The sequence below is a fragment of the Ambystoma mexicanum genome, chromosome 4q (genome assembly GCF_040938575.1).
Source record: "Ambystoma mexicanum isolate Mex_15411 chromosome 4q, UKY_AmexF1_1, whole genome shotgun sequence".
In the NCBI taxonomy this organism is placed as follows: domain Eukaryota; kingdom Metazoa; phylum Chordata; class Amphibia; order Caudata; family Ambystomatidae; genus Ambystoma; species Ambystoma mexicanum.
This window is the reverse complement of record NC_090928.1, coordinates 975,584,445-975,598,499: the sequence shown is the minus strand read 5'-3', so window position 1 is coordinate 975,598,499 and position 14,055 is coordinate 975,584,445. Positions and strand designations below refer to the sequence as shown.

General features: G+C 45.3%; 1 protein-coding gene across 1 annotated transcript in view; it reads left to right on the top strand.

Moving 5' to 3' along the window:
* LOC138468115 (serine/threonine-protein kinase Nek2-like) overlaps positions 1-14,055 on the top strand; it is a 293,190-nt gene that overhangs the window by 159,941 nt on the left and 119,194 nt on the right. The window contains exon 6 of the mRNA XM_069608532.1: positions 1,219-1,384. Coding sequence (XP_069464633.1) covers positions 1,219-1,384 — 166 coding nt within the window. The remainder of the gene's footprint in view (positions 1-1,218; positions 1,385-14,055) is intronic.

Genomic DNA, 14,055 nt, shown 5'->3' with positions numbered 1-14,055 from the left:
GACTTTTCAAAGACTCTACAAGTAGCTGCACCAGTGATCTCGGATGGCCTGAGCTAGTCATTCCACCACCTTTGCAAATTGTGGGAGCTAAACACAGTACTCCACCCCTTCAGTGTCTCGCATAAGTGCTGATGGGATTTTGTTTGTGCGATTTGTAACAAGTAATCTGAAGCTAGTCCTACCTGGAGAAAGCCACACTGGTACTCTCAATCAGGGATCGTAATAAAGCATCCAATCGGATTACTAGGAATTTGGTGAAAAATGTGGCATCCATGTTAAAGTAGGGCTATAGTCCTTTAGAAGGAGCATAGCTGAGGGTCCGCCTCTTGCATTGGTGCCCCCCTATAATCAAGAGGTACAAAAAGAAATTCCCCCCCACTCCCAGGATGAAACCAGCTGTAAGCAATTGTAATCGCATGGGATTCTATAGCAGTTTCTATTTCGTCAAAATGAACGAACCAATGTAATTCAAAACTAATTGGTGCATGGGTCCCTTTTAACCTGTTTCCTCCCCCCCCCCCCCCCCCAAGTCTGGTTACATAGTGGGTAGACCACTTGCAGCTGTGGGGAGTGTACATAATTCTTTGAATCCTGTCAAAAGCGGGAGGAGTTGGCAGTACATGTCGTCTTCACACCTCATAGTAAAAAAGTTGGCTACAATTCAAATTGTGCCAAAATGGCAGAGTAAATCCTGCAGTGAGGTTTCTTTTTCTCCAGTTACCATCTAGCTCTTCAAAATGGTTTCCACCTGATTTTACAAGTGTCGGCAATATATATTTACTTTAAGTTACATGTCTATAATGGCTTTCCATTGACCCAACAAACGGTGGAGAAACCCGAAGGTGAGGTTCTCTGTCCTGATACTAGTATATTTGCTGAACTTTTATTTCTGCAAATAAAACCCCAAGGTTCTTGACAGTCTGAAGAGATTCATGGCTCATGAAACATGTGGCTTCCAAGAGTTGCATTAAAGTAATGCCTTGCATGCTTCCGTTTCCTTTGAGGTGAAATGTTTTGACTTTGCAGATGTGGTTCATATATTTAATGGCTCGCCACTAGTGTGTATTGGGTGGCGAGGCATAAAGTGGAAAATGACTGCTACATATATGCATGGCTGACCAATGGCTTTTCCTTCTTGGAAGTTTGTTAAAAATGTAAAGCTTTTTCACTGTGGGAATGTTAGCCTACAGAACTTTAGTTTTCTTTTTTGTATTGCAGTATCCTCTTAGGCCTTCTGTGGATGATATTCTGCAAAACCCGCTGTTATCCCGCTGGAGTGGCGAAAGAGCCAAGAGCACTGAGCGACCCAGATGCAAGGTCCATAGCCCTGGCCCGTGCCCAAACTCTGATCCAGTCCGAAGAACCCGACCCTTTAAGGCAGAAGGTAACTAAAAATAATTCGGTGCAAATTGTGTAGTTTTCATTACTTTATCTTTATTGCCATGAATTATGTAATGTTGGATACATTTCAAAAGCTTAGAACGGAGAACTGATTGTGAACAGGTGTGCATGAATTGCTCGCTTTCAAATTACCAGATACTGCTAGATAAACGTACAGCCAAATTAGATTTTTCTAATGCATACTAATTTTACAGCCGCTAACTGTAGGTGTGCTGGATTGTGTGGCTCTTTGCCTATGAGCAAGGCAACCGCTCTTTACAGATGTGGCAATTGTTGAACACACTGCTGCTGGTTTGCTGAATGTATGCAAGTGCTTGGTATGTTTTAGGAAAACAGAACTTTTTGTATTGACTTACCATTACCTTCTTGTAGTGGCTGCATTCTGTAAACCTAGTTGCTAATTTCCCCAAATCCAAGGCATACAATTTCAAGCAAACTACTAGCCACGGACCCCTTCATTTCTCCACATACACAGCACACCATTTTCTTTTTTCACAGTATCAATTATCACTAGCCAATGGGCAGTGCAAATATGTATGCATTTGAATACTATATAAATAAGCCTATTGGGGATGGAAGTGAACGAGGCAGGCAGGAGAAGGCAAAAAACTGAGGAAGATGAAGGATAAGCCAGCCAATGATGAATGACCGTTTATGGGAGTATCATTTTGGTATAGCATTTTGCGATTGTCAATCGAGCAAGAGTGTAGATTCCTTCATGTCACTTTTAATGGGGTAGGAATACGTCTCTATGCTGATGGTATACAATTCTAGAGGCTTCACATATGTGCAGCAGCTACATATCATCTAGTGCTTTAAAGCATTAGAGTAATTCACAAAATCACACATCAATGCTGCACATCAAATATTTGCTATCTGTAAGGCTGATCTCTGGATGCCTTGCCATTTTTCATGCACCTCCTGAAATTAGACAGTACCCAAGGGTTCATGTAGAATTGTCCATTATGCTTTTGGTTTTCGTTACTGTTTTATCAAAATCCAATATGTAGCTGGTGTCTGAGTCCAACATCAATGCCAAAACCAAAGTACAAAAATAGAAAAAACGTTCACATCACAATAGCTTGTCTTCTTGATCTGAACAAACCCTTTCCGCTATTCCACTTGGTGGAAAATACGAGCAAAAGCATTTTGAACATCCCTAAAGAACCTCCGATCCAACTCATGATACAGTTGCACTCAAATTGAAATTTCTATAGTTTACGGAGCAAAGGCAAGGCTGACCCAGGCAAAGGCATGAAACCCATAAATATCCATACCTGGTCTAGGGCATTGCAACAAAAGATGGACCATCCCAGCTAACCCACACCCTAGCTTTAAGAGCCTTCTGTGAACCTACTGCATCGTCCACAAGGCTTTCTCGGTCCTGGGACTGCATTACCTCCAAACCTGCTCTTCCAAAAAACTCTTTACCTCCAACTCTGGGGTTCAGACTCTTCTCCAAGCAGAGAGTTGGGGGCAGATATATCCTTGGATGGGGGCCTCACTCTGAACAGCCTCCCTACCTCTCAAACTTGAGCAGAACCCCCCCCCCCCTCTCAGAAGCAATTAAAGACCTTTCTTTTCGCTTCTGCTTTCTTCTCCCCTAATGCACCTTCTCCGGGCACTGGTCACCCTCTGAACTCTGGCTCGACCAGTTGCTCTCACACTGCATCAGGGCTGACCAGGACCTAAGGGTCTGTATCTGCAACCCTACAGTCCCTTCTCTCTGCACTTATGAGCCACCTGCTGGCTACACTTGTGAGTTAACTGCATTGCTCCCCTTCCCCCACACTTGTGCAATCTGAATGACAGAAAGCCTAGTAAGATGGTTATTGTGTCCTCCCTGCCCCCCCCCGTCTTGTCACACCTAAAAACACTTGCATCCTCTCATAACCCATAGTGGTGGCACCATAGTTTGAGCTTAAAGGAACCCACACCACTGCTATATCAGGGTGCTCATTAATCCAAAGTGAGTTTCTCAAATATTTTCTAGTTAAATGTGAACCTCGTCCTCTTCTATACTCCTGCCTGACATTCATGGGCAGCCTACAACAAGTGAGCCATGTGTGGCAGCAAATCTCTTCTTGCTGAAAAACCTAAAGTTAACCTGAACCCTCCAATATGTTGTACCCCAATCTAACCATTAATTATAAGATGGCACTTCATCTCAATCATGCTGGGCTTCTTTGCAAGATGCAACTTGCCAGAAAGTGACCCCCCCCTCTCCAGTTCCTCCAGCATATGTCGCTTGCCCCACAAATATTTTAGTCACTTCAACTGGAGCGCTTCTACAAGTTTGTATGCTTTTTATAGCACAGCTTTGAATCAATTAAGATCACAAAACTAACCTTGGTTCTCAGTTTTTCTGATAACAGATGCTCTTTGGAACTTGCAAAGTCTGCCTGCCGTTGCTTGCTGATGTCTGCCTAGACGTACATCGCTGAAATGGAACCAGTTTCCCGATTGTTGGTCAAGAACCTTTTACAAACCCATCTTCCCATTGGAAATCAGATTGTTTCTTGGGAACGCCCTTTAAATGTAAATGAGCACACACTGAGGTTACGTTTGTAGATTTCAGTGTGGCAATGTAGAACGCAGCCGTCCAGGCATGACCTTTCTAGCCCTGCTTCAAACAATTGTACCAGCTGTCCTCAAACAAAAATTGGTAGAGCACATAAGCCTCTCTTTGAAGAGGGCCAAGTTGTAAGAATATTCACATTTCTCAGGTTTCTCCATATTGGACACAATTTACAGAATGGCTCTTGCTTCTGTTGCCATCTTCCCAAGCACACAGCCATTCTTAGTGTGCCAGCCAACCCACTCTAATAGACGTCCAGATCTGGAATTGCTACCCTGTCCAATGGCAGGTGAAAAAAGCACCTTTTATACCATTTTAGGGCCTTAGTCCATTTAAACATGACCTAGATCTGACTTCTGCCTAGTGACAAGGGTTGGCAAGGTGGTAGAGAAGAATAGGACTTAGCAACGCATTCCTTTTTATAACTAAAGCGCCCCACCAAGTAAAGTTCACAACTTATTCCACCACCTGACAATTTCTTTCAATTTGGTCCTATAACCCAGGATAGTTTGCTTAATCAACGAGATTAAAGTCTCAACCAAATAGTAAGGAATCACATTTTCTAAAGGATTCTTCCTCCATGGATTTCTGTGTTCATACTATACTTGTTCTTATCCTATTCTAAATGGCAACATAACCAGTTTTATCAGTGGTCTCATGCCTATTGGAAGCAGACGATTATATTAATCTCATAACCCTCCCATGGCACTATCTGGAAATGTTGTGCAGTAAGGCCATGATTAGTCTTGACTATTATATATGCTAGGCTTTCATCTGCAGAGGTCACACTTGTACTCTTTCTACCACACAAATGCCTTTTCCTTCTGCCCAATTTGGGCAATCATGGAGTCATTGGCTGAAAGCAGAACAGGACTCTGCTCAACTGATTTGGGGAACGGCCATTTATTTTCCCCAATCAGAGCGGGGTCAGGCTAAAACCAAAGACCTGCAGTAAGGAATGACCAGCTGACCTGGTCAAATGACTGGTCAGGATTGAATGGCCAGTCTGGACACTTTTCCCGAACATAGGTTAGCCTAATGGTATTGGCAACCTGTTGGCCTATAATTTCTCTGGTCAAACTTAATCTGAAGAAATTCCTAAAGTCTTGCAGGCATCGCTAAACATTTTTATCTTGAGAAGGCTATGAAGATGCTCAACATTTGGTGATCCTTACCATCTTCGGGATTTGCACAATAACTGCTTCCATAAAGGACAAGGGTATTCTGCAACCACCTGCTTAGCAATTGTATACAGTGGCTACCTTTCATACTGTTAGCAATGGGCCCTCCAGCTTCCACAATGCTTGCGCTGAGTTCCACGGATTTAATAAATATAAATGTCTTTAGTGTATGGTTTTGGGAATATAAATGTCGTTTGTATTGCAAAAATGCCTTGAATTGCATGAGTTTCCCATTTTTCCCCAAGTGGGTAAATGCCACGTGTACTTGGCGATCGACTGTTTTGTATCCTCCATGATGCCTTGTCCCGTTTCATAGCACTTCTGCTTGGTTCCAATTTTGCCCTTTGGGAAAAGCTCAACTTTGCAAATGGGCAAACGCCTTTCCTTTCCCATTGTCCTCTATGTCACACCTGTACACTTCCTGCTCCAAATCAAATAATTTGGCCTTAAGCATCTGCCATCAGAACTCCCTGGAGCTTTGACTGTGTCCCAGACCATCCCTGACTGGACTCCAGATCAAACTCATGCCCACTACCCCAGGCTTAAAGCATTGTACAATGCCACCACAGGTTCTCTACAAATATGATTCCTCTGCAATAGGTCATTTATATTGCACCCTAACTTTGCCTTGCCCCCTCGGGTGAAGATCCAAATTAAGAGCAAAACCTATCCTTACTCATCTCGGCTGCAGGAACAACCTCTGCTATCATTTTTGAACAACCTATCTGTAATGGCCCTTGTGGGGAGTAAAAAATTCCCCCCTACTGTTCTCCAGGTGTATGAGCCAAGTAAGGACCAGTAACCCTGCTCTTAACCAGTCTCTTAGGAATCCCACTAGAAATTGAGACAAGGAAAGACTCAGTTGACCATTAACTTAAAAGCACCACCAAAGAGCAAAAGTTCTTCCGAACACAACTTTTTATAGGCCTGTCTAATAAACGTTAGTTGGCCCAATTTAGGATATACAGAGAAGGAATATTAGCTCAATTTGGCTTTGGCACCACTTCAAAGCCTGCATCTCATAATTCCGCTAAACCCACTTCCGCCTCTTGCTGATGGGAAGACCAAATGGAAGTTCCAAATCCTTATTTCTTGACCCGCCTTCCTGCAGTTCCTGAACTAGAATATTGAGAGGTTTTTAACTAGCATAGACTTTATTTTCTTAATATGGGGATTTCACACCTTGCATGATCTTCTGAACATCCATTTGACTTGGAGGCTTCCATTGCTGTTGCCTGTATCTGTATTGAAAGCTCATGGATTCTGCCTGTCTTAGTATTTTTTTCTGAACAATCTCCCTTTTCATGCAGGTGACCATGCCACTGCTCAAGAGCCAGTCTTCCTTTACCTACCACGCTTCTTAAGGGCCAGTTCTTGGACATGTGAACATTGCAGATAATGACCAGCAGTCGCAAGAAAACATGACCCTCTTCAGAATGAATGTGGAAGGCTAGTAGTAGGACTGCAATCCTTTAGCCACCTACCACTTTAAACTATTGCCCTTTTTCTGTTGGGTAAACTGCCCCCACCAAAATATTGATCAGTGTTTCTTAAACACTCAATTTGTTACCCAGTATAACTTATTTTCAAGTACCTGCATTCATCTGACTTTGAAATGGAGTAACAGGCTGATATTTGTAATGTATACCTGAATACTTCGCAAGATACTAATAATTTCAATAGTTTTTCAGATCTGAACTACGATGGTTTGAAATTAAGATTCAATGAGCAGGAGCTAAAACTAGTTCCTGGGTGTCGGTCAGTAGGCAGGAACTACCACTTGGAAACCAGGAGCACACTGCAAATCTAACTTCCACATGAGATGCACTGTAACAATTTGCCCATGTATGATCCATTATATTTTGTGTTCTAATTCTTCACCTTTCTCATACTCAGTCAGTTTTCTATAGGCATAGTCTCATATGCATGTTTAATGCACCAGGTTGCTTGGGGAGCCAAAAGTAGCTCCTAATGTTGGTTTCATGCTAAATAGCTCCCAGCAGTTTGGAATGAGATTTAAGTTTTATCCCAAATACAGTACATGCGTGAGAACACTGCACTGTGTAATAACTGGCCTGCAACTATTAAATCACAAATGTTGCACCCAAGATCTGTGCTACATAAGAAGCCGATGTCCCTTAAATGATCAGAATAGCTTTATTATAGTTAAGTATGATCACTTTGTATTTCTACATACATTCTGCCTGCTACTATGGATCAATTGGCTATTGGATTACAAAATGTGTTCCTAGGTTATTAGCTTTCAAATGGATCATGTCTTCCGTTAATGAATCCTTTCTTTTCACCGAGTCCCTTCCCATGAGGCAAGGGCAGTGAGGTTGCTACCTGATAGACGTCCGTTGAGGGTGATACTCAGCAGGTTGATCTCATGGGGAGGGATCCTCCCTGTGGACCTAGGGGATGAGTTGTATGTGGAAACAGACTGAGTACTACTGACCCAGTTGAGGATGAGAACATTGGTACTGATAAGAGCTTGGGTATAAAGAATGCCCTGCAGAACAAAGATCGGCATTATATTCCACGCAGACATTTGAAGTCAATGGAAGATAAAAAAAGGAAGGACAGGTCAAAGAGTTGAGCCCTCCCCCGAGGAGCACTAATCAAGGAAGCTGTGCCATGTAAGGGTCACTCCAGGGGGCATCCCTTTTGTCGTAAGACATACCAGAGGGCATGAGGCAGAGAAGTCCATCATGCAGATGTGTAGAGCCTCCAGCTGCCCAGCCTTCACTTCGGGGGCAGGGGTGTGAGGGGAAAGCCAGATGGGCAAAGGAAGCCCAAGGGCATGGTCTGGGACCCATCTAGAGACTGCCTTTAGGCCAAGTGAACACCTGGTTGGGTAGTGCACCAGGTAGATAAAAGACAACCTGTAAAGAATCAGGATGGGTCTGGGACCCACCACCAAGTGAGATCATAAACCCCTTCCTTCGCCACATTACCTGGTAGACTGGTGAACCAGGCTGCTACACAAACTCCATTGTGGACAACCACTTCGCATTGGGAACACAGATCCTGAGAAGGGTGTAATTTCCCTTTGTGAAACAAAACCATACTTGGCAGGCTAGAAAACGAAGTTGGTATAAGTCTGTCTGGGGAAGGGAGGAATTCTCCCAACTTGCGTGAACTCTGGTAAAGAGCCTAAGAGGAGGCTGGGGAAGGAAGTCCGTCCCCAGCCTTTGGATACTGTGGAAGGGGGCCTGAAGGTCAGGGAAAGTTGCCCCCTCATTTTTGTGAAACTAGAACAAGTCTGATCGGGAGAAGAGCACCATAGCCCCCCTGGCATAGACTACATAGCTAAGCTAAGGAGAGCCTGGGGGAGGGGCGGGGTGGGGAGAGTCCTTCCCCTGGTACTTTGAATATTGAGCTTTTAGAACATTGAAAGTCTTCACATTTAAACCAATCTGGAACTTTTTGTACCCTTTTTGAAGGGTATTGCAATTTGGGGAAGGGAGTCATTCTTTCAGGAAATAATCCCTTCAGACTACTTGCACAGTAGTTGGCTCTCCAGAAAAGGGGAGCCATTCTTCTGCATGAAGACTCGCCAACCCTTTCGTTTAGTAACAAATGTTAGGAAATCTGTTTGACACAGGACAGACTTTTTTTGTTGTAGACATTCTGACGCATCTTTAGTACTTGGTTGAGGCAGGGAAACTCCACAGAAAATGGGGAAAGTTAGGGTTTTCTCTAAAGTTTTCAACAATCATGCCACCTGCGTCAGTCTCATCCTTCCACACCCTTGCACCTCCCACATATTCCTTATCCTTGAGACACCTGATCTCCTGCTTGCATCTTCGGAAATATCAACAGCAGAGGGTGGCATGCATCAGCTACTCTAGATCCCTCGGCGGCTTCCAACCCACTCTTGGACGTGACTACGCTGGTGTAAGTAGCACACACCACATCTATTGCCTCAGTTCTGTTTTTCCGCATTCACAGCATGCTTCTAACAGATTGCCTCAGTGGGTTTTTTCTACTGGATCTTCTCCATGTGTTCAAGGTGTGTACTCCAAATAACAGATTCACGAAGTGTACAGACTGGATTGAAAATGTCAATCACATATCGCCACCGAATAAGCTGGTCTAGGGGTAGGCTGAAGGTCTGACTGCAGCTCTTGTTCGGTTACCATTAAGGCCTTGTAGGATAGGAAGGGGAAACTCGCACTAGCTAGTTAACTAAATATTCAACTACCCCTCCAGAGGTAATCTATGAGAAGATTGAGTGATATTTCACCTTGGAGCAAAAACCACTCCATTCTAACTGCTAAAGATCAAGGAGTGATTCTTGACTCTTCGTCCTCATAAGTACAGGAAGCGGCGGCGTCCTTCTCGTTCAACTTTGCCCAACTCCTCACCTGACCAGAAAAGGATACATTTTCATAGCAATTGGGTGTCTGAAGCAGATTGGAAGGAATTTCTCAAGATGGGTGTTCATGAAAGCAGCTCCACCTACACCTTCCAGAGAACCAAAGTAGACTTCTGACACACTGCGCCTTGTGAGGCCAACAGGGTGTGGTTACAAACTGCTGTGTGCGAGCCAGAGAGCCCGGACAGCAAGTCCATGAAGCTTCGGCAGTCTGGATTCGATGACTTGAGGCAAATCAAAACCATAGCCATCCTCTGCTGCATAGTTCCTCGACATTGACGGTTTAAGTCTGTATCCAAAAAATGTCATCTATGGGCTCTATTTTCGAGGAGGTAGAATTCCCCCCTTAAGTCCCCCCAATTTGGCCTGGAGTTTGGTACTGCAAATGTTCCAGAGTTATTGTCTGAAGTAAGGTTGCAGAACGTGCTGGACTCTAAGATGCCAGCGGTCTGGATACCTCACCAGAACTTGCCACACCAGTTTCGGCTGGACATGCCAATTCCTTAGATCTGTCGAGCATTGTGATCTGGCCACATTCCTTATCCTGTTTAATACGCAGTGAGTTGATGCCGATTTCCTACCCCTTCATTTACACAGTTGGTGGTGGGGGTGGGGGGGGGGGGGTGTAAGAGTGTATCATTCAGCAAAGCCTACATCTGTGGGGTGGTTGTGAAGGAGTCAATGGGGCTCTCCTGGCTCTTTGCAGTTTCTCGAGGAATGATTGCCAGGATAAGGAAGGTAGGGTAACCAGCCTAACAGATGTGCAGTTTCAAATAATGGCTATGGAGCAATATGCTGGCACTGAGATGCTTGTGGACTGCTGGGGCTCAGTCAATGGATATACTATCCTCGCATGGAGCCGGCCACCGCAAGCAGTGTCCCATATGAGGGACAGTGGTGTGCCCAAATCTTGTGTGGACCCACCACAGCAGGGACAGTGCCACAGACTAAGCACCCCCAGCAGCTCTGCTGGTGAATCGGCTTGATCAAGGCTCTGACACTGGAGCAGCAAAGCGTGTTTCCAGGGCAGGCGTCTGCAGCGAAGATCAGGCTAAACACGGCAGCTCACTCCCGCAGTGGCCCGCCAGGCACCGATCCTGCAGGAAGGCCAGCAGCTGTTGCAGGCCCTAGCGCAGCAGAACAAGTTACCCTTCACCAAAAAATGCAGCTGCTTGGGATTTCCCTCAGAATCCCCTGGCGCAGCCCAGACATAACTGTTGGACCCATATGCATGCAAGTTCTATGGCCGACCCACCCTCCCTGGCGAGAAAGTTAGACCACACAGTTTCAAGTGTTGGCAATAAAAGCTGTAGGATTTTGTTACAGATATGGTATGGAAACAATGGCAATAATCACATACTTGTATCATACTTCTGGGCACCAGGTCCTGAGGTAACCCCCTCTGGCCTGTGCCATCTTGTCCCACGACTTGTGGTGGTCACAATACAGTGTCCTGTTTTTCTCTTCCTTCGGTCTTCTCCTTTCTTTTCTAGGGTGGGAGGGTTTTTGGGGAAATGAGAAGGAGGTGGAAGACAGTTAACAGTGTACTTCCAGACTGTTTGGCACCCTGTTCAGGGTCGACAGTTTGTAGTTTGAGGGAGCTTTACAGCTCTTAAGACCCAAGGATAGCCCTCAGTCTTTGAAGTGTGGCAGTGGGGGCTGAAGCCCAACCCCCAGGCTGGCAGTCGACTGTCTGCACCCCCCCCCCCCCCCCGGGGGCGGTGCATTGTTACCCCTGCCTGACTGTTGGTTTCCTCTGGTTGCTTCGTGGCAGGGTGAGGTGATTGTTCACACCTCATTCTTTAACTTTGTAGTGACAGACTGCATAATAGTTCTGGTCTTTATCTTTTATAACAGTCAGACTTCCACCCCCGATTTTCTTTACTTGCTGTGGGCCAAGGCCCCCTCGACAATTCTGGAGTGGGTGCTGAATTCTTCTGGGTCCCACCCTGCTTTGCTGATTGCTTGTCAGCACCCCTTCCCTGTGAGTTAGGAACAGTCCCCCCACTTTATTACTGTGCGTAATAAAGGTTGGTAATGCACACCGGGCAGTTCCGACACTCATGTCTAACCCTGGTCTCCACTTGTGTATAGGCGCGTTACAAATACCATATCGTATCATGATACTAAACTATTGTTGGCCTTGGTGCTTGAAGTGATGAGCTCTCCTTTTTGGAAAGCCCTAAAGTATGCCAGAAAAAATGCCGTTTTAAATAAAAGGGTCTCATAAGGGTGACGGCATGTGTTGTCTAACTAGCTTGTTTTTATTAGCTTTTCAAAATCAAACGGGCGGCGGGAGTCTACCTGAGGTCCCTCTATTTTACCCCAGCCCAGAGTGCTCTGGGTAGGTTCTGTGTCCCCCCCCGCAGTTTGAGAGGATATTGCTACTAGGTGTCTCCTTGCCCAATACCTCTTGAAGCCCTGCTCGTGGGCCCACTTATCTTTTATTAACAATTCTACATGGTTTAAATCAGTTGCTCAAACTGTTTCAGACAATTACTGTACTGAGCGGTGGTTGTGCTTGCTAGTGCCTTCTCTGCCATCTCTGCAAGGAACCCTGTGCCAGGGTTCGTTATCTGTGGATCCACTGTTGTTGGCACCCATTTGTGAGGTGCCTGTTTCTCGTACATCCCGGCCATGGCTCTCTGGCGATGGCATTGATGTAATTTCTTTTAGCTTCCCATTATTGCCCAACAGTCTGCTGGCATTAACATCATCTTTTCTTGGTCGTATGGTGCTAGCTCCCAGAATCTTGTCCACTGAAAGCAAGATAAAGCATCTGCAATGTTATCCGTTCTAGTGATGTGTTTTTAATTACAATGTTTTCTTGCAATGTGACTGCCGTGATGGCTCTTGGGGCTTTCAGTACTAAGTGGCATTTGGTCGTTCTGTTTATGATGCCTACCACTGCCTTGTTGTCGCACCAAATCAAGAGTTCTGTTAGCTAGCTGCCTGCCTCAGATGCATACTGTTAGCCAGATGGGAAATATTTCTAAGTGTTTTTTGTCCATTCTGCTGGATGCCAGTTTCAGCCAGTGCCCAGCCACCCATTCTGTGTCTAGGGTGGCCCCAAACCCCTTGCTCCCAGTTGCATCTGTTAAGAGGACCCTTTTGGCCCATGTATTCAGTGGCGTGCGCCAAGTGTGGTTCTGTTGAAATTTCTGAGGAAGTGTCTTCCCCCCCACCCCCCAGACTTTCAAACCTTTACTATTTTACCCAGCCAGATGTGGAGGTGGAGTTTGGTGCATTATTTAGTTAAACTCAAAGCTCCTGGAGAATACCTTCCCTTGCGGGATGATTCTGGCTGTAAAGTTGAGGCTGCCTGCTAGTTATTGCAATTCTTTTACTGTGCCCTAAATTTTGTATTTTATCCAGAAGTTCAGCAACTTTTGGGATTCTGCAAAGGCCCTCTGAATCTATCTCAATTCCCAAGAAGATTATGTTGGTGGATGGTTTGGTTGTCTTTTCTGTGGCCAGGGGAATGCCCCATTGTGTGGCCATCCTTTCTCACTCAGAGCCCTCTTGCATTCTCCCGTCTCCGATGGTCCCATCACCAAGAAATCCTTGAGTGCACTACTTTGACCCCAGTTGTTTTGAAATGCCCATTGAGAGAATGAGCTGAACTGCTCGAATAGTGCGCAGCAAACTGCATCCCATAGGGTGGCATCTCATCAATTAGTTTTCAAAGGTAATCCCTAGCCATTGCTGTGATTCCGGGTTAACTGGTAAGAGTCTGAAAGCAGATTCAATGTCTAGTTTTGCCATCGGAGCATTCCTGTATAAGCCTTACTACCTCTTGGGAATGTGTGTAGGAGACAGCTGGTTCAGTGTGTGGAATGCCGTCATTGAGTGATTGGCCTTTTGGTTATGAAAGATGGTGAATTAACCTCATTTTCCCTGGTTCCTTTTTCGGAACCAGGCCTAGTGGTGATGCTATGTAGTCTGAAAATGGCATGGAGTCCCAGGGTCCCGCAATCCTGCCCAGGCTTGGCTCTTTCTCGATTTTGTTTTTCACCACTTCTGGGTTGTCTCTGGCGGATTTCAGGTTTTTGGGGATGATTTGGGACCCGGTTCCCTTAAAAGGAATGATGAAACCTGTTTTGAAGCCTTGTTGGATTGCTCTGCTGGTTTCGCGTTCTGGATAGTTCAGCAGGGCTTTACTGAAATTGTTGTGGTTGATTGGGGGAGGGGGGTGGTTCTGCCTGGTTCTAACACTGGGGCCATGTTGTTGCTCGGATGTGGTTTAGGGTGGTATTCTAATGTTGGCTGGACAGCGTTGTTCATCTTTTGTATTTTTGGCTGGTAGCCTGGTGCAATTGATTGCCGGGTGATCACCATTGCAGTTTGTACAGCTGTTTATACCAGCATTCCTTACCCCAGGTGCATAGGGTTTTCCCAAAATACCTGCATGGAGTATTGGCTTTGGAGGCGTGGTGATTTTTGTTCTGTCCATGGGCATTTGACTTGGCCTCCCAGGGCTGGTTTTTCCGAAAGGGCTGCTCACCTTTCTTGTT